The 18,674-nt window shown below is 55.6% G+C and overlaps 9 protein-coding genes across 9 annotated transcripts; 3 read left to right on the top strand and 6 right to left on the bottom strand.

Annotated features, from left to right (window-relative positions):
- Positions 1–1,455: 1,455 nt before the first annotated feature.
- On the bottom strand, positions 1,456–4,343 carry BDZ99DRAFT_488076 (uncharacterized protein; the record flags this gene model as incomplete). The annotated part of the gene is made up of 5 exons (XM_033722883.1): positions 1,456–3,372; positions 3,427–3,702; positions 3,834–3,839; positions 3,879–4,143; positions 4,186–4,343. 5 exons carry the CDS (start codon positions 4,341–4,343, stop codon positions 1,456–1,458), a joined length of 2,622 nt encoding a protein of 873 aa, XP_033577162.1.
- Positions 4,344–4,834: 491 nt separating this feature from the next.
- Positions 4,835–6,443, top strand: BDZ99DRAFT_563020 (uncharacterized protein; the record flags this gene model as incomplete). Its single annotated transcript, XM_033727355.1, has 2 exons — positions 4,835–5,210; positions 5,462–6,443. 2 exons carry the CDS (start codon positions 4,835–4,837, stop codon positions 6,343–6,345), a joined length of 1,260 nt encoding a protein of 419 aa, XP_033577161.1. The 3' UTR covers positions 6,346–6,443.
- Positions 6,444–7,300: 857 nt separating this feature from the next.
- Positions 7,301–8,146, top strand: BDZ99DRAFT_570799 (uncharacterized protein; the record flags this gene model as incomplete). Its single annotated transcript, XM_033728029.1, has 1 exon — positions 7,301–8,146. One exon carries the CDS (start codon positions 7,301–7,303, stop codon positions 8,063–8,065), a length of 765 nt encoding a protein of 254 aa, XP_033577160.1. The 3' UTR covers positions 8,066–8,146.
- On the bottom strand, positions 8,101–8,825 carry BDZ99DRAFT_307132 (uncharacterized protein). Its single transcript, XM_033714238.1, has one exon. It carries the CDS (start codon positions 8,546–8,548, stop codon positions 8,135–8,137), a length of 414 nt encoding a protein of 137 aa, XP_033577159.1. The 5' UTR covers positions 8,549–8,825; the 3' UTR covers positions 8,101–8,134.
- Positions 8,826–9,245: 420 nt separating this feature from the next.
- Positions 9,246–10,044, bottom strand: BDZ99DRAFT_307156 (uncharacterized protein). The gene is made up of 2 exons (XM_033714239.1): positions 9,765–10,044; positions 9,246–9,610 (listed from the first exon to the last, which is right to left on the bottom strand). The coding sequence occupies exons 1-2, from the start codon at positions 9,962–9,964 to the stop codon at positions 9,490–9,492; spliced, it is 321 nt and encodes a 106-aa protein (XP_033577158.1). The 5' UTR covers positions 9,965–10,044; the 3' UTR covers positions 9,246–9,489.
- Positions 10,045–11,785: 1,741 nt separating this feature from the next.
- BDZ99DRAFT_462792 (DJ-1) lies at positions 11,786–12,915 on the bottom strand. The gene is made up of 4 exons (XM_033719929.1): positions 12,776–12,915; positions 12,589–12,652; positions 12,124–12,492; positions 11,786–12,037 (listed from the first exon to the last, which is right to left on the bottom strand). Exons 1-4 carry the CDS (start codon positions 12,840–12,842, stop codon positions 11,914–11,916), a joined length of 624 nt encoding a protein of 207 aa, XP_033577157.1. The 5' UTR covers positions 12,843–12,915; the 3' UTR covers positions 11,786–11,913.
- A 186-nt stretch (positions 12,916–13,101) lies between these two features.
- Positions 13,102–14,431, bottom strand: BDZ99DRAFT_462791 (uncharacterized protein). Its single transcript, XM_033719928.1, has 4 exons — positions 14,247–14,431; positions 13,951–14,183; positions 13,705–13,885; positions 13,102–13,649 (listed from the first exon to the last, which is right to left on the bottom strand). The coding sequence occupies exons 2-4, from the start codon at positions 14,152–14,154 to the stop codon at positions 13,432–13,434; spliced, it is 603 nt and encodes a 200-aa protein (XP_033577156.1). The 5' UTR covers positions 14,155–14,183; positions 14,247–14,431; the 3' UTR covers positions 13,102–13,431.
- On the top strand, positions 14,309–14,626 carry BDZ99DRAFT_386959 (uncharacterized protein; the record flags this gene model as incomplete). The annotated part of the gene is made up of 1 exon (XM_033715498.1): positions 14,309–14,626. One exon carries the CDS (start codon positions 14,309–14,311, stop codon positions 14,624–14,626), a length of 318 nt encoding a protein of 105 aa, XP_033577155.1.
- Positions 14,627–15,850: 1,224 nt separating this feature from the next.
- On the bottom strand, positions 15,851–17,107 carry BDZ99DRAFT_386604 (uncharacterized protein; the record flags this gene model as incomplete). The annotated part of the gene is made up of 2 exons (XM_033715484.1): positions 15,851–16,122; positions 16,195–17,107. 2 exons carry the CDS (start codon positions 17,105–17,107, stop codon positions 15,851–15,853), a joined length of 1,185 nt encoding a protein of 394 aa, XP_033577154.1.
- Positions 17,108–18,674: the final 1,567 nt, after the last annotated feature.

The raw sequence follows: 18,674 nt of genomic DNA, 5'->3' as shown, positions 1-18,674 counted from the left end.
GGGAGGTACACATAATGAAGCAGGGATAGGGGCTTGTCTGCTCGATTTGCAAGGCATCAGATGTAAAAATAGTGACCGTCGGAGTTGGACAACGAAAATAGGATTGCGGCTGGATGTATGAATAGCCCTAGGGGAGCCAGTCCGAAGTCTAGACCTTGGGCGAATTGAAGGTGGCACATACGCCAATTCAAAAGTATTTTAACATGTGAACTCAGCGATATTCCAAAACTACGGAGTCACGATGATATGAGGTAGTCAGTCAGCTCAATCTTCCGTCGTTTTCACTGCACAAATTCCATGGCCCTTCAATTCAGACCAGAAATTGGCATACAACGGAAAGTAATGTAGTTTCAAGTAGTCAGATCGAACGTCAGAGGCCTCAAACATGTTGATAAAGCAAAAGGCACGTGCCTAGCACGACCATGTTATTACTAGATGCCCTCCTGCCAGGACCTAAACGCAACCGACATTATTGGCCAGTTCCGTCGAAACCTAGCCCCCAGCCCGGCCCCTGACATCAACATCAACATAAGCAATCGTCCATCCCATCCGTCCCATCTAGTCTGCCTCCTTGACAGAAACCCCACGATCCACAATGGCCCTCTATGTACCCATTTCCATTGCGTTCCAGCCCACACAGTACAACGCAATCCCATAAAGAAGTGGAGAAGCAAAGCAGATAGCAAACATGAACACCATTGATCTAAGGGAATCACTCAAACTCGAAAATTCATCAGATTCATGCAGCTTCGAAAGGAAAAGGATATAAAGCCAACCCGTGGACCCCGTGGAACCAGTGAACCACCTCCTCGTAGATAGATGCTTTCTGCGGTAGAGCGGGAGTACCTACCCGCTGTCCCGGGAATTGCGGCGCAAGAGTTTCTCGCGCTCGGTGGTAGTTGTCGTGTAGTGATGTGATTGATGCCGGTGTGAAGCGCCTGCCTCCTTCACCCAGCGGGTCGAGCGGGGAATAACCAATAAGGTAGTTTATAGTGTAGTGTCGTTCCAAAGAATTACCAAGACGGCTCTATAGGGCACCCCGACAGGATGATCCGAGGTATCATGAAGAATCTGCTAGCCAAAACCATAGCTTTGGAAAACACAAAATGTCCTAGGGGGGGAATCAATGGTGGTAGAGACTGACGTATTGAGTCTGGAAACGCTGCACTCACAAACCGCCCAACCTCCCAAAAATCAGAAGCAAGTACAGAACTCCAGAACGCCACGAGCCATGTCGCAAATGATGCATGTGCTGATTGATAGACGGGAAAGCTGGTGGTGGTAGATTGCAAACGACCTCATCAGGCAGTAGTGGCAGGACAATGTCAACCGCCTTAAAGCCATCCTTAGGCGCTGCAATAGTAAGGGGTACCACCCAAGGTATCCGGATGCCGGTTGCTGGTCGTCAACCCGCGGCGAAAACATACAGCACGATGTGCGTGTCCTCGTAACGCTTCACAAGCTCATTGTGAGCCATTCCCATTCCTGGGGCCCGCTGACTCCTGCTGCGAGACCCTGTCCCATAGCACCCATCGGCAGACTGCCCATGTTCTGGGAGCCCATACCGGGCGGGATCATTGGCGCCGGCTCCTTCTTCCGCGCCGTCGGCGGTGCCAGTGCCTTTCCACTGGTGTCGTCGGCGTCGCCCATCTCGAATTCCATCATGCCAGACTTGCTTGGCCGACGTGCCCGCTTTGGAGGAGCATTGCCACTGCGGTTTTGGTTAGAACCTGACCCGGCGCTCTGCTGTTTCGGCGGCCCTGGGGCGATTGGGACCACGCCACTCTTGTTGACTCCTGCGGCGCCACCAGACATGCCTAAGGCATTTGGAGCCGAGTTTCCGCCGCTGACAGACCCTGTAGACTTGGGCGACTCTGAATCACCGCCACTAGCTTTTGCAGATGTGGGAGTGGTGACCGGCGTCTGTGCAAGGGAGTTTTTGCGCGATGCCTTCTTGGACGAGCGTGTTGATGCTGTGCCGACGGGGACGGTATTGCCGCTTCCTCTATTACGCTTCTTGATGACATCCGTCTTCAACGATAGTGGCCGCACAACACCATGCAGCTTCAAGAACAAACCGCACGCATTGCACAGGGGATGCCCTTCGGGGTTTCGCCGCCATAACGGGGTAGTCTGGGTGAAGCAATTCGTGCACGTCGTCGGCACCCCGTTCTGGTCACCCTGTTTGGTTCCACCCGGACTGGTAGGCCGCGAAGGTGCCGCGGAACTGAAGCCGGATTCTGGTGGTGAGCTCGGCGATGACTGCGGCCGGCCATGCATTGCTTGCGGGTGCGCGAGGCCGGCAGTGTTAGGAGTGGAACTGGTGCGGGGTATTTTCTGCCGTCTAGGGTCGTTGCCACGATTGCGGATGTCGCTGACTGACGCGGCAGAGCCATGTGTACGGCCAAGGCTGCCTCCCGGGCTCCAATGATCTTGCGGTGAAGGCACCATTTCCGTTGGCCCAATGGTAACCTGCTTGCGTGGGGGCCCCGCCGGGTAGCGAGCCGGGACAGGGTTGAATTGGTTCGACAGACTAGTCTCCCACTGGAAGCCATTGCTAAAGTCTAACGGCCCTTCGTCCATGGGAGAATACTCGGCTTGCATGGGCATGGTACGGTCGGGGAATGCACCACCCTCATCGTCCTCGTTGTCAGAATCAGCTCCGAACGAAAACATGTTATCCTGCCGAGAGCTCTGGAGCGTATCCGACCGCGACGGGAAGTCTTGGTGAAGGACTTGCGACGGGTCAACATGGTTTGGTTGATGGAAGGCGGGAGCCGACGAGAATGGCGTAGGCGGCGCAGCGCTGGTGACAGCACTGAAGATAGACTCGCCGCTTGGGTTGAAGATGTACTGTGGCTGCATCGCGTTGGATAGACCCGAGGGTCGATGCGGTCCGTATTGGCTTGGTAGACCGTGTGGTTGGCGAATGTCCATGCCAGTGCGATCGAAGTACATCTGGCCATCGCCTTCGGCCATTGGCTGCGGCGTCGACACGGTGGATGGGTAGGCGGAGCCAGGAGGGGAGTAGTAGTCGGCGGAATTTAGTGAAGAGCCCATTGAATTAGGGTTGTACATGGCAGAGTATGGGCCACCTTGGGCCATCATAGGCGAGCCAACAGGAGAGAAGGTGAACTGCTGCTGGAACGGGCCAGCGGAGCTAATAATGGGATCGTCTTGCAGTTGGAAGTTGTCGATAGAGTAGGGTACCTGTGGCTGAGAGCCGTGATGCTGGAAGGTGGGGGGATGCATTGGCTGGTCTAGGGTATAGTGATGGAGAGCCGCGTCTGCTTCGGGCTCATTGGGTATCATGATGCTGTTAACGGCGGGAACCTGTGGGGAGTTCTCCGCTGGTCGCTTGCGAGGCTGGTGCTGTTAGATAAGGACTGAGAGGGCAGCAGGGCGCCGAACAAGGCATTTACTTACCCGTCGTTCATCGATACTTGTCTTGCGCACGTGCCGTTGGATGTATTCAAAGTCGTGCTCTCTCGAGATGGTTGGGGGAACAGATGGGGCTGATGCGCGGGCGAGGTGGTGGTTTTGATCGCCCATCTGGCTAGTCTTCCTTATCGGTATGCCCGGTGCAGTAGTATTGGACGAGGCTGTGCGTTCATTCGACGGCGACGGAGATAAACCCGCGGGCGACGCAACCGACGAAGGGAATATAAAATCGTCCAGATTCATCGCGTCGGCCTGAGGCTGCTGCGCCTGGACGTGCGCCTGCTGGTCGACGGATTTCCGCAGCTGCGCAATGCCGCTGGGCGCCGACATGGAGCTCGAGGAGGGTATGAATGAGGAGTTGGATCGCGACAACCTGGAGCACTGCTGTTAACATGGCCCTGGGCTCAAATCGCAAATAGCTGCTGGGTCAGGCGGACGAACCCTCTGCGATCCAGCTCAGCGCGCTTCATGCTCATGGCCATCATTCGCCAGGTCAGATTTTCCATGCGCTCCGCGTTGGGCAACTGGGTTTTGGCCTTGCTATACAGTTTCCATATCTGGGTGGCTAGAGGGTCATTCTTCTGCATCTCCTCCGGGCTGTCTAGATTGACGTCGGTCGCATCGTTGCTCCAGGTCGGGAAGAAGCTGTCTTGGAGCATGCCCTTGCGAGCAGCGGCATCGGAGGGTGAAAAATCCAGCTTGCTGTCCAGCGTGCTGGCCGAGGTGAGAGACTGGACGGCGGACGAGGAGCCCGAGTCGTGGTCGAAGTGGCCTGAAGGGACGCGGAAGTGTCTGGGAGAAGATGATGTAGGGAAGAAGACAGGATCGGCGGGTGCGTCAAAGTGGTTGGTTTGAGCAGCGCGCAGGGCTCCCCCACGCTCCGCATATTGTGCCCCAGACATAGGTGTGGTGTTGCGCAAAGCCGGGGGCGCACGCGACTGTTGGACGGCAGCAGCGAAATGCCGGGGATTCAATTGCTAGAGTTTTGCTTTTGCGCAGCCCACGGGAGAGCAGCGTCCGTTCGGCAGCGTGACGGGCTGCTCTGTGCGGTCGCGGACAGGTCAGCGGCGTGAGGGCGTCGAGCTCGGTCGGGACAATTTCAGACGCTGGGCTAGCAGCGTCCGGCCTGTCGCTGCAGCGGGCCTAGCAGGCAGTTTGCAGACTGGGCGCGGCCTCACGACAGTGGTGCGAACGCCTTGAGCGCTCTCGGGCCTTCTGCGGGCGTCGAGTGGCCTGGTGGTGCGTGCTGGTGCCGCGCGTGGGGGCACTGGGGAGCTGGGGGCCCGAATGAGCAGACAAGTGGCGCCCCGCTGCTCCAGGTTTCTTCAGGCGCAAGCCGAGCGAGTGGGTGCGCAGGGGAGCGAGCCTGCAGAGCGTGGTGGTGAGGTTGGCGATGCGGCGAGGCGGCACTGGGGGGACCGAGAGGGCAGAGGGCAGAGTCACAGAGCGAGCAGAGCGAGAAGCGGAGGACGGCACGGCGAGAATAGCACTCTGGCGAGGTGGCAGGACGCAACACCGCAAGCTCTACGGTCTGGGGCCCGCTGCCCTCCACAAGAATGGATGGACCGCAGGTGGCGGACAAAGACACGCGCCGGCGCTCGCAGTGCCCGCCGCTGGAGCGTGTGGATGGGTGGATGGGACACTCAAGCTTCGCCCGTTGGCGTCATACGAGGGCCGCACAGGCGGGCAGAGTTGCTCCAGCGCGGTGCTGGGCATGCAGCTAGCCGCTCCCTGCACGAAGAGGCCTCTCGACTGCAGGTGTTGCAGCCGTGAGTGCAAACGGCGAGGCTGCCGGCGGACGTCACGATGAATTGCCAGTTACGCGTACCCGGCGACGACGACGGCCTCAAGATGCGCGCGACCAGAGACACAGTCGCCGTCGACCGCGGTCTGCAAACCCAGGCGGGACGCAATTAGCCTGGCATTTGCTACATACCTACTCCCAACCGTTGGTGCCAAGCATCTCGATCCCTTCCTCGATCTGGGGCGCTGCTCCGCTAGACGATCACCTCGCCTTCAGTCTGGTACGACAGCAGCCCATACATCATACAGCATGAAGCCGCCGGGCCTCCATCGCGCCCGTCACGGGTGATCTCGAGACAGGGCAGGTCCACCGCCACGCGCTACACCTCGCCGCCGCTGGATGAGCGTTGGACACCACCATGCAGACCTCACAGCCAGGTGCACTCGAGACGGCCGTACTATGTCGGCAGTCCAGCCGGCCGTCCAGTCACCTTCGTCTGCATACAGCAGACCAAAGCTTCGTCGACGCAGGACGGTTCGGGGCGCGCTCTCTTCAGCACTAGGTGGGGCTCTTCACGACGCTGCAACATTCAGGACTCGCACCAGCTCAAAGCCCGCAGGCAGGAGGCCGTACTGCTCCTGCAGGCTCCACCGTGGGCGAGGCCAGCAAGGAAGACGGCGTCGTCGAGAGCTCCCATGGCCCAAAGCAGCTGTTGTGCCGCAGCCAACCTCAACACCACGGCATTTCCCACTTCGCGCTTCCGCCCACCAGCGGGCCGATGTTTCCCCTCTTCCTCAAACACCCGAGGCCATTCCGGGACCTCGCGTGCTCCTGTCCACGTTTTGGACCCTCTTTTCAATAGCCTTATTCTGCGCACGTCTGCGTGTCCGACCAGAGCGTCGCGCCATTCGGTTCATTGTTCGTTGACGTGCCGCGGCGATGTCGCCAATCAAACGTCGCGTAAGCCAGCGCTGGAAGCAGAGGCGCAGGCCTGTCGACATCCCGGCGCCCTTCAGCTTCTTGTCTCCGCGGCCTTCCAGATGCTGAGCACTGGATCCAGACCAGCGGGAGGCCGCAGCGCCAATCAAAGCGCGCTCAATTGCTCTGGAAGACGACCACCGCGACGCGTTTCTGGGCCTGGGGCAAAGACGACGATCTGACCCGTGCTCATCGCGAACTACTGGGCGCATCAAAGGGTCCATTGGCCCTGGGACGTGTGCGCTCTTACGAATTGTGCAGTCCGGAAATAATCGCGGATGGCCGGCTTGGCCTCACTCTGTTTCATTGCTATCACTGAGCAGCGAGGAGGGCTCGCCACACGACAGGCTGCCCACATCCAACACCGCGCGCTCCGTACAATATTCAAAGCACCGACGTCTCCACGCATATGCACCCTAAGCCCCGTCCGTGGACCCACCAAGCGGCTGCTGCACCGTCTGCTGTCCAGAAGCAAAGCGTAATGCTCAGACAACAGAGGCTAGGATGCAGGGACCCTGCCAGATCTACTCTAGGATTGGAGATCGCGCCCCTTCAGGCAATTCTAGAAGGCAGTGTCGGACACCCGGCGCATAGCGAGGGTGCTAGCAGGCTCCCTTGAACAAGAAGTGGCAGTCTGCGAAATTGTGTTCTGATTTGAACTCCAGTCTGCACTCTTTCTGTGCATGTGCAGGCTGGGCTGGCACCGCTTGAGTTCCTCCGCTGTTTTATTTAAAACTGTAAATCGCCAGTTTTGAGAGCCCTGATAGCTCTTAGGGCCAGCTCAGGCAGTGTTGAACTGCCACTTTCTATTCGACGGAGCCCGACTAGCACGCCCAGGGCCAGGGTCAGAGGCGGCGGTCCGCTGCAGCTTGCGAGATTTAGCCTGGCGGCTTCAAGCGACAGGGGCATTGCGTCTCTGCATCAGCAAGTATTACTGCGGCCAAGGCCTAGATCTACAGTAGCAAGCTGAAGATGCGAGTGCTCTGATGCTGGGACTGGGACACAGCTCCAGAGCATCAAAAACAGTCCTCCGAGGCCGCGATTCATGGACCGGCCAAGGCGTGAGACGAGCGACGTCGTGTGTCGTCCACCCGCCGGTGTCTCGCGTCTGGAGGCAGATCCCGTGGGGCATTTCACATGCTGATCTCCAACGGCTGCAGCCAATCCCAACGGCCATCCAACAGCCGGTCCCGTGGCAGCGAGCAAGCCAGCTCCTGTAGTCTGGCTGCCGGAGTGTACGCCAACTCTGTCAACATCGCCGCGCTCACGTTGGGATCACCAGTGGAGAGAGACGTGCGGCTTCGTCGCCCGCCCTCGTCATCTCCAGGAAACACGACACTCGGCTCGGGCGCGCACAGGAGGGGTAACTCCACTCTCCATATCCATCGGATGCTTTGGACTCGTGGGGGTCGCCGAGCATGGATGCAGCCGAGTCCCTGCACGTTCAAGCCACCAGCTCGGAAATCTGCAGGTCAGCGCGCCAAGGGTGTGCGGAGCCGACCATGCATCAATCGACTTGCTGAGCCGACAGTTCCCGTTGCCGTGTCCAGCTCCCGTGCTTTCTCTTGGTCGCCGTGCTGTGAGAGACCTCGCCGCGACACTTACAGTACATCTCCGACACCAGGTTTCTTACTTCTTCACGACTGCTGTACCGTCTTCAACGGGCAGATCCCGCTGGTCTCGCTTCGCCACCGTGCTGACCGCGAACATAGGTGGCAAGGTGGAAAAACTCCGAAGCGCGCGTACATACATGTCCCATCCTCCCCAGTCCAGTCCAACCGTCCGTCCAGAGTAGTACCGCCGATGCCGCAGAAATGCGCGCCAGCTGTACCAGGGGGAACTTCGCCGGACAGTGGCAAGGAGCTGCCCGAAGTGCGTTTCCTGGAGATGAGCGCGGGATAGAGCGTGGGGGGCTTGTCTCATTCCTGCCTCGTATCCTGGAAATCCAAATAATTGTCTGCAGGCCAGCGCTCACCGATCAGAGTGTGTCGAACGAGACCTGCACGCATCGGGCGTCGTCCCGCAGAAGCCGGCATGTCGAAGACGCGATGAAAACATCGGGCGTGGGAGGAGTCGTCGAGTTGTCGTCCTCCCGCCCCGCCTCCAACTTCCACTCTTCCACTTTTTCTCAACCCCAACCACATCTCGTGACCACTGGCCAATCAACACGTGACCTATCCCCATCGTATGTCCAGGTTTCAATATGATGTCCTTCAGGCAAGTTGTTAAGGAAAGCTGTTGCTCCAAGAGTCCATGGTAATGGGTAGGTAAGTAGGTAGCGGGTCCTGGTCCGGAGTGGTACGTCCAGGGAGGCGTGACATGCGAATCCGGTTGGATCCAAGATGCAGGTACGGACAGCGGAAGAGCGACACCAAACCGAGTCATACTCGTCGAACATGACGAGATTCTTTCCAGACCATAGACGCAGGCGGCCCTCGCCTTATATATATACACGTTTGAAGTTCCGTGCGCGCGCACCTCACAGACGTTCAGGCTTGCGAATCGATAGCTTATCTTTTTCTTGATAACGGCCAGCTCGCGCTGCTACCAATGATCTGTCCCCCATCGTCACCGCGCAGTCTGCCAACGGTAAAACAGGGGCTACGACGACACCACGGACCCCCGAGCTGCCAGCGTCAGCTTCCTATCGCAGCTCCTAGGCAATCTTATCGGCGTGCTCCCTGTTGTTCGTCAGGATGACCTGCAGTGGCGGATCGACTCCGTCGAACCAGATGTTTGGGGACGCTGCGCATCTGGCAGATAAGGCGTTGACTCCCTGCATTTGGGGTGCATAAATGCCATTGTGCGACTTGCTATCTTCTCCTAAACGAGCGCTGTGCTCGATAGGGCCGAGATAGAGCATGGTGTATCAACTCGAGCTTTTTATCATCCCACTTACTGCCACACTCTATACAGCCCGTAGAAACTTGCCATTCTGATGTACATAAGTGGAGGGGATCCTGCAACGGAGAAGGCACTTTTGGCAGCTAGAAGTGTCGCTGATAGAACTCCCATACCTTCACCGACACTTTCAATCCAGTCCAATCCCATGTTGGGAGCTTCTATCTCATCCCACGCTCCCACACGCGCCATCTCTGTACTGCTAGCACCATAGCCGTCTTCCGCCATCTCTCAAGCTAAGCGTTCTTGGACACTTTCAGAACTTTGTTCTCCCATAATGGAATAATGTCATCTGGGCTCCGAATGACGAATTCATCCCGAGGCCTGTGAACCAACATGCAGCGGTTCGGCCCGTCGCAGGTGCTTCTTCTTCATCGAACCGCATACCGACTCCCATCCCCATGCCATTGCGCGTGTCCATGCCTTCAGACGCCCTGACTCCCCTCCTTCCTGCTCCGCTCCTCCATACTCCCGCTCGTGCCGCCCGCTCCGCTCCCTCCTCCGCGCACGGTTTCTTCGCCCAGGACTTTGCTTGCGGCCATGAACCTATGTGACGAGAATGTCAGCCTTGTGACTTGTGTATAGAAAGCGTCATTGCGTATGGATCTGCTCCGGTGCCTCTTCCAACACCATTCAGATCCCTTACTCAGGCCAGATATATCTTCAAAAGAATGCGACGAGGGAGAATGGTATAACGTACATTCCACCCATATACCCCCCCAGCCCGCGCATACTCTCCGCCTGTACCGCTGTCATCCGCAGCAGGTTCTCGAGGTCCGACACGTTCGCCGTCAGCTGTGCGAGTTGCGCGTGGAGGTGGGAGAGCTGGCGGGGCTTCTGCGAGGGGAGAGTGCTGAGGCGGGAGGTGGAGGGCTGGCCGGCGCGCGGGATGTTGGACATTGTGACGTAGTACCAGTCTTTATCCTTGAAAGTAGTTCACGTGGTGTTGGCAGCCTTCCGTGTCGTTGAGAGCAGAGGTGGGATGTTTGGGGTTTGTTGATGCGCCGCGCATGGAGTAGTGGAGTACATTAGGGGGTTTTCGCGCTCGGAGTTAAACTTCATTTCGTGGACCTCCGCCGTGGTGACAGCGTCCATCCCATCATCGCATTGCCATTGCCATTGAAGCTTCTTAACCCATCCTCGTGGAGTTCTTCTATTTCGCATTTACTTCCTGCGCCAGCGAACATGTCGCAACGGCAAACAATCCGCCGCTTCATCATGACAGGCGCCGTGGCGGCTATTACAGCAACGGGCGCGCTGTATGGCGCTGGATTGAAAACGAAGCAGGAGTGGAAGCAGGCATGTTTCCTTTCACACTCCAACACCATCTCATTAGCCCACTGCTGACCCCTATGGTATATAGGAGAAGCAAAAGGTCCTCGACGCAACGCCGGACGAGAAAATCGCACAGCTGGAAATTGCTCGGGAAAGCCTCGAGGGAAGGAGAAAGGAGATGGAGAGGAAGATTGCGCAGGTCGCGGCCAGGAAGTTGAAGAGAGATCAAGAGCGAGCGAGTCAAAATACGGAAGGGCGATGAGACCACTGGATCTCGGTGGGAATCTGGGTGATACCAGTTGTCGACAAGCGCCGCAAGATGGCCGCCGCTGATAGAAAACCACGCCAGCAAAATCTGACGGAGAGGGATTACGACGCTCCATGGCCTTGAGCTATTTGCCGCGAACGGTTTTAACGGACTCTTGGGTAAGCTCGCGGCTTTTCGACCCTGGGATAGGAACCAGCTCACACGCGGGGAACCAAGCTGTGCCCCCGGCTCCGATACTGCTCATGGAGCTTGCCAGTCCTGTCGATTCGCTGAGATTAAATGCGATAGATCGTAGGGGTGCCCTCACCATGCCACGCTGCACTAGAACTAGATTGATGGGTGTGCAGAGCGTGAGGCAGGTCACGCAGAAAGACAGCAGTCACGAAAGGAATCAAGACGTGGAAGGTCAGGTCAGAGAAAGACCGAAGAGCGCAATCTTCATTAAAGGCTTCGCATATTCATCTCCAATGTTGTATGAGTGCTACCTCATGAACCTTCAAAACTTGCTTGCCCGATTTTTTGACCATTCTTCAACTGTGCACTGTCACCCATTGGTTGAGGTGATGTTTCCTCGTTTCATATGTAGCCTCTACCTTGCATGTTGAGTCTTTCAATACAGTACCAGACGTAGCTTTGGGCACTCCTTGCAACTGGGTGGAGTACCCTACAGGCTTTCTCAACTCCAATCCGATGTGAAGGTCAACGCAGTGAACATTAAATTACCTCTTGACTAACTAAAGACATTTTACCTAGGGCACTCCTCAGAGTGGTGCCGAGAGAGCAAGAGCGAAGCCAGAGCAGTCGTATATCCGTGTGCCCAAACTTATGACCTAGTACTTTAGGTGGATGAGGCCGGGCGGACCACTGTCATCCATGGTTCCACGCCTGCCAAGTTTCCCTTCACAGCAACTCTTGGCAAGGAATCGCAAAAGTGTGAAGAACAGAGAGCATTTTCGCGGGCGCATAAACTTCGGGGTGAAAGAAATCAGGTACCGCCAATGGCAATGCTCATCCACACTTGGAACAGACCTACACCTCACTTTTCAACATTCCCATGTCCTCAGTATGAAATTTTGCAAAGCAAAAGCTTTAAACATAAACCGAAGCTTTGAGAGAGTAGAATTGATCTTTTGATACATACTCGAGCTAGAACTACATGTTCATTCTCTGATCACGCTCCCATGTTGTGATAATTATTTTGACGGCAAGAAGTGCCCACGGAAGTTTGTATCTCATCGATTCCTAGCCCAAATTGGAACGCTGGGAAAATTTCAATACCCCGATCAGTCGTGGAGTCCCTGTTTCATCAAGCCGTGCCATCCAAGCTATCGCTAGCAGGCATGAGCATTGGTCCCTCAACGTCCTTCCTTTTCTCCCTCCCGCACAGCTGCTCGACAATCGTCAAGGCAAACAGCAGCACCGTGCCAGGTCTATCATTCGCAGACGTCAGCTTAGTTCATTTCCACTTCCAATGCTGAAGTGCCTTGACAGAGATAATACGATTCCGGCTACATACCCTCTTGAAGTGATCAACTTGAACCTGTCATCCACAACGCATCTCTCCTGCGAGTACGTCCATCCCTCAGCCTTAATCTCCGCCTCCACGCTCGGATGGCTGGTCACAGTTCCCTTTTCCTCCGATCCGCTGTCAGACTTCTTGACGTTTGCCACTAGTGCTGTCGTGCCGGCGCATATGGCCGCCACCCATTTCTTATGCACACGGAAGGCCGATATTACTTCAAGCACCGGTTCGGAGGCACAAAACGTAGCAGCGCCCGGGCCGCCACCGGGAAGAATCAAGACGTCGTACTCAGGGGACTCGCTGTTGTATTTGAAGGTTCCGAGATCGTGTTCATCGGGGATTATGCGGATGTTCCTCGTGCAGCTGAGTACGGGTGCGATTAGTGTTGTGCTGAAGAAGATAGAGAAGAGCGAATGGCTAGAAGTGTTGAGATAGGACAAGTAGAGATAGTGAACGTACGTCGCAAACTCATTCTTTAGACCAACGCCAACAGACTTCACACTGAATCCTGCACGGACGAGCACTACAGTTCTCTCCCATTAGCGTTCACTCCCACTAAGACTGTGTAAACTCGACTTTAGCATAGCTAGCCAGCTCCACATTGAGCAGTTGGCGGGGTACAAAGAGCTAGGGTGGGGCACGGTACCATCATACGTTGCAACGAATTCAGTCTCTTCAGTGCCGTCGGCGATGAGAATGAGTGCTGCTGGCATGGTGAGTGTATCGAGCTGATCAGGTATTGTGGTGGTCAGACCAATGTTGAGGTGAAGCTCGAGATTGATCGACTGACGTTGATGGAGGGGCTGCCCATGCTGTTGCCACACTTCTAAACCCGGCAACTACCTTCAGACATTGTACTCTCGGGCTGGCAACTCTTGAATGCCGTTCCCAGTACCGATGGCAGCTTCTGCCTTATTTTTGGCCTTACGGATCCGATATTGTATAGCACCCAACGCTCAACAAACCGTTCTCATCAGTTATATACAAATGGAGATGTGACAGCAGTTCTGTACACGACAGATGATATATCTTGCACCCAGCTACAAGGCAAGGAAGCGGTAAGTCAAAGGCCTCATAGCCGTCGCGTTCAAGCCCAACAAAGATAGCAAAGCTCGTATTCGTTTCAGTTCAAAAGTGGAGTCTCCAATTGTCAATGCTACTTGAAAATAACACTACAATGAATCCTCCTAGTGGTCATCCTGATCGCTAAAATGCAACCCATGCATCGCCGTAAGCTACCTCATCTCATTACCATCGTATTACCATCGTATTATCCGCCACGTCCCAATCATTCTCCTTCAATTACAGAGCAAGCCCAAACACAGCCATCATACCCGCAGCAAGAACCGGGGTACCAAAGTCCTTGACCATGCCCATAGCGGTCGCAGCGGCGGCAGCGCCTTTCGAAGTGGAAGAGGTCGCAGAGGCAGCGGTGACAGAGGCGCTCTTAGAAGAGCCACCAGTCGAAGATGGAGCAGCAGTCGAGGAAGCGGCGGCAATAGACGAGGAAGCAGCGGCATCTAGAAGTCCATTAGCAAACCACTCTCTTAGGCTTCTGGAGACGAAGGAGCTCACCCAGGGTCTTGTTGCCGCACGTGATGGCGCGGCAGGCCGTGATGCCGATCAGGTCGTTGGGATTGGCGTTGACGCACTGCTCGACCCAGGTGAGACACATCTGGGCGGGCAAGCTCTGCTGGTAGTTGGTCACGTTGGGCTTCGTGCCGTCGTGGCACTGGCAGGTGTAGGTGAGTAGATTCTGGAGCCATGGGGTCAGCAACAGCCCAATTGCACGCCAATTGCGTCGTACTCGACCCAACTTACCGGATCGCAAAGATTGCCGTTATTCGCGAGGTTGCCGATGCCACCGCAGAGCTCCGGGCAGGTGTTCTGCTCGGCGCGACACCACGTCTCGCGCAGCTGGAGGTCGACGCTGCCGGGGTTGATGTCGCAGCACGCGGAGTAGTTCTGGGCAGCGACCAGGCCAGAGAAGGCCGAGGCGGCGAGGAGGAGAGTGGCGTAGAGCATAGCGATGGTGTGAAGTCGAGTGTTGATGTCTGTGCGGTGCAGGAGCCGGTTAGCATGCACAACGGCGCGGGAGGATGCTGGGATGCGCTCACGGGCAGATTGATGATGGGTGAGGCGGTCAGTAGAGCCCACGATGCACGATGCACGATGCACGATGCAAGCTGCTGGATGCTGGATGCTGGATGCTGGATGCTGGATGCTGGATGCTGGATGCTGGATGCTGGATGCTGGATGCTGGATGCTGGATGCTGGCGACGTTTGGGGGTGGCTGGCGAAGAATGAAGAAGCTGGCGACCGGGGCACGAGATTGTTTAAGTACTCCCGCGCGTCACCCAGCAAGCAGCAAGAGCAAGCTAGGCCGCGGGTGGTGATTGCCAATGTTCCTTATCACCGTGTGCATGGCCACCGGCTTTTCGGCCTGGCTGGGCGCCAGTACTTTCTGTGCGGCACGTCCAGGAGCTTTGCAGATTAGAAGCAATCTCCATGGCCCTGCCCAGGAGTCGGGCACTGGCATCGCCTGCAGGAACGCGCGAAGAGCCGAGCCGCGAGGAGCTGGCCGTAAACGCTGAAGCTATGATTCTGCCTCGACAGTTGCCACACCGGCCTCAAACTCACGAAGCTGGAGAAGCTCAACAGACATGGGGCCGGCCGAGCATCTTCCCGGCTCGTCTTGCCACAGCCGCTGCTAGCACCGTTGTCCCCAACGTCTGCCCGCATCCTTCCTGGCCGACGCGTGGTTGGAGACACGATTCCGCCGCCGTCTCGTCTGATCAAGACTCGTCCAGAACCACCGGCCAGCCATTGGCATCGCCAGCACAGTCTTGAGGAAGCAGGGTCCTCGACTCGCGTTTCATCTCGCAAAGAACAAGATGCTCCGACCACTCGTTCCACGGTGCCTGTTGTGCGCTGGCGCGTCGGCCGGCTGCAGGTGATCGTTCCCATGGCGAGCCGGCGCGAGTTAAGCTTTCTAATGCTTCCAATTGCCCAATCAACTGCCGCGATGCTAACTCCGCATTTGCGCCAACGAATCATCGAATCTCCACTCTGCCGCTAGCCTGAAGGGGGATAGCGGGGAATAGCGCACTTCACCGCATCTCATCCATTTCCTCATCACCTCTCGGCAACTCTACGTTCCAATTCCATGTGCTTGTCGCCTCCTTTCTATCCAGCGTCTGTACTGTGCAGCCTACGTTCTTGCTCGCCGGTTTATTGCTGAGATGCATAGCCTACACAATCATGAAGACAAGTGCGGGAGACTTATGCAGGGCTATTGATGCACAACAAGACTAAAATGGATAGCTTTGTTAGTACAGAACTAGGACAAGCTTACCACTGTCTGGGGTATCTATTCTCCACACCCTCGGACACTCAAGATAAGTCCTCTTTGAGTAGCCTGCCGAGCCCATGGATTCTCCAAAACGGATGAAACTCGTTATCTACAAATGTACCGGAGAACTTCAAACAGCAATGAACAAGCAAATCACTACAGCATATATTTTGGAATAAGCCTGAGTATGTATTCTATTCGTGATGTCGTTAATCAACCCACCGAGACCCTCCTCAGCCACGAACTCCTGAAGCATACCAACGCCTACCGTGAATCAAACTCCAGTCAGTTAGGAGAATAACGTTGAATGCTCCTAAGTCTGAACTGATCATGGATTCCATTCAACCACCCGTCGCCATCGCACGGCCACTAAAGTGGGTCTGCGTCATCTTCATCGGGGAGTGGCATAGCCTCATTCCTAAAGACGTCTAATTCAGCAGCGAAGGGGTTCCCCGCATCGAATAGGTTACCAGCGGGAACTGGAGGATGGACAGGAGGAGGAACCGGAGGAGCAGCCAGGGCATCAGCTTCGCAGACCTCCTGCCAGTAATCGAGCTGCTGTTTGAGCGGCGCCGCCTTCTTGCTCACCCCGAGGACAGGCTCGGCCGTGTTCCAGTCAAAGTATCGCTTGCAGTTGATGCCTATGATGTCTTCATTAGCATCACCGATCAAGTCCCCTTAAGACAGCAAGAAAAGGGTGAATAAGTGCTTACAATACATTGAGTTACATCCTCCATCTTTGTGAATAGCCAGCTGACAGCGCGGGCAACGCTTCGCTCCCATCTTACTGAGCATCCTTAGAGCAGCCTTTTCTTCAGCGGTGATCAGTTCCTTGTGGTTCTTGGCACGGTATGCCTGGCACGAGATACCCTCATGCCAGTCCACCCCGCATAGCGCGCAATGACGATGGCTGCACGCAGAGCAGACAACATTCGGGAAGCCAGGGGCCGTCTGCTCCAAGAGTCCAACAGCACCACATGTGGCGTTCAGGCACTTGAAGGTAGACGCGGTGGCCATGAACATCGTGAACATCTGCTCGTGGTAGTTTTCCAGGGCCTCCACCGGCATGTACTGGTTGATGTAGTCGTAGCTCCAGGGGCCGGCATCGCAATCGGGTTCCAGACAGCCTAGGTTCTCAGCGCCAGTGCTCTCAAGACCAGCAGCCAGTGAGTTGCCGATGCAGCTCTTGCAAACAGCACCACCGGCCTTGTTGGGGAGGCCGTTCAGCCTGTGGCTTAGATGGGCCATGCACTCAAAGGGGAGGGCCGTCGATAACCTGCGGCTCCGCGCATTCTTGACAAACTCGCTAACTTCCTTTTCTTCCACACAGATGCGGCAGGTTGCCGATAGCGGTGGAGGAGGTTTGGGTTCCTTGGGCTGCTTGCGACGTTTGGTAGGCGGGTAACCTGTCGGGTTTCGGCGTTTGCGCTTCCTCGTAGGCTCAGCCACGGTGGGATTGATATCAGGCGCCTCTCCGCCGTCTTGGTTGTCAGCGATACCTGCGGATTGGTCGCCCTCCTGGGTGTTTTGGTCGGCGCGCAACCCAAGACCGGTCCAAGCCTCGTCGTCCCGCAGAGTCTGGCCAAGACATTCACTGCATGTCGCGGTGACCCGACTGCCTGACATACCCCGAGGGAAAGCCTCGCGGACTTTCCGCGACCCGCAGACGGCGCATGTGTGTCGGGGAGCCATGATCGAGGTTTGGTCTGGAGTGGAGGAGAGAAGGAGCGAAAGTTACTATCAGGCTGTATTTGTAGCAGGTGATATGTGTCTCGGCTAGCTGGCCGTGACCAGGGTGTGATTGGTGACTCAGTGAAAGCAGTGAAGATATCAGTGTTGCCTGGCCTCTGCCGCCTAGTTCGACTGCGGCACTGTCACCATCACCACGGGATGATAAAAAGACTTGCCTTAACTCTCGTGTGCTATGCGCTTCGTTGAAAGTTAGTTGCCGGTGCTTATAGTCCGCTTCGCCACCACCAGGCTGTGGTAGAGATACGACTGGGGGTGGAGTCAAGGCTGAGGTTAGAACTGGACAGTAAGGCCACCAGCCTGACCGTCATGAAGCCGCAGCTAAAGATCTTGATGAGAGGTGCAGCTTCGGGATAGTGCCGGACTAGACTTCCAAGATTAGTGCGAGTTGGATCTATAGGCCACGTTGATCGCTGAGGTCGACCTTGCACATGTACGGATATGGAAGAACTATCCCCCAGGTCACGTGCCTGATTTTATTCTACGTAAGACTATATATTGATGACTCTTCTCAGAGCGAACCTTCGTGAAGAGAGGTCCAAGTCTAACTGACTTCTTGAAGCAGATAGTTTCACCTTTTAGGCTTTGGCAGCTGTCACGGGATGAGCACGACGCTTTTACATTATGTCTTATCTCAGTGCCTCAGACGCTTCACAGAGAATTTCGAGGCGGTGCAACCCCACCGGTCCCACTGCATTGCCACAGCCCCACTTCTGCCAACTCCTGAGCCAATAGGACCCGCGCTACCCCTAACCCCCCTGCCACACCCCTGCCCCCCCCCCCCTAGGTGTAAGCAGGTCGGAATCTTCAACGCGTCTTAACTTCACACACAGGTAGCAAGGTTATTTCATTAGGTACAGTCTTAGTTGTCGATGCAAATTAATTATAGTCCATTTTTCAACTACAAAGTATATAATATAGCTGGCTAACCTGTGTATTAGGGGGCGAAGTACAGCGTTAAAGTTTGTGTACGCGTTTTTAAAGCTGGTCGGAACTACTAGAGTATTTGAGGGGGTTCTTGAAATCGACGGGGTATTTGAAATGGCTCGTGCGTAGGAACATCAAAAATGACGGAGAATGCCGCTTGTAAGGGCAATCGTATACAAATTAGCATTCTATCGCATATTTGATGTTCCTCACACCGTATCTCAATTGATTTTGTATATTGTCAAGTCCTAGCATAGTGTTAAGGTTGCAGGAGTGCTAAGAATACATAAGAATGCCTCCCCACGCTGTTTTTTGTACTGCACGTCCATCACGCTGCATTAAATAACACCTTTAATACTAGGGCAATAGTATAGATATATAACTTTTTTAATAAGAATCTATGCTCTAGGAGTAATATACAGTATCTTTCAACTGCTAATTCTGATTTGGGGCTTAACTTCTGTTGGAATTTATGTACATCTTGGTGAGATTAGCGTTTTCTGTTGATGCGCTTGAG

This window comes from Mytilinidion resinicola (genome assembly GCF_010093595.1).
Source record: "Mytilinidion resinicola strain CBS 304.34 unplaced genomic scaffold BDZ99scaffold_9, whole genome shotgun sequence".
Taxonomy (NCBI): Eukaryota; Fungi; Ascomycota; class Dothideomycetes; order Mytilinidiales; family Mytilinidiaceae; genus Mytilinidion; species Mytilinidion resinicola.
The sequence above is the reverse complement of the archived record's forward strand: the minus strand, read 5'-3'. Positions and strand labels throughout refer to the sequence as shown.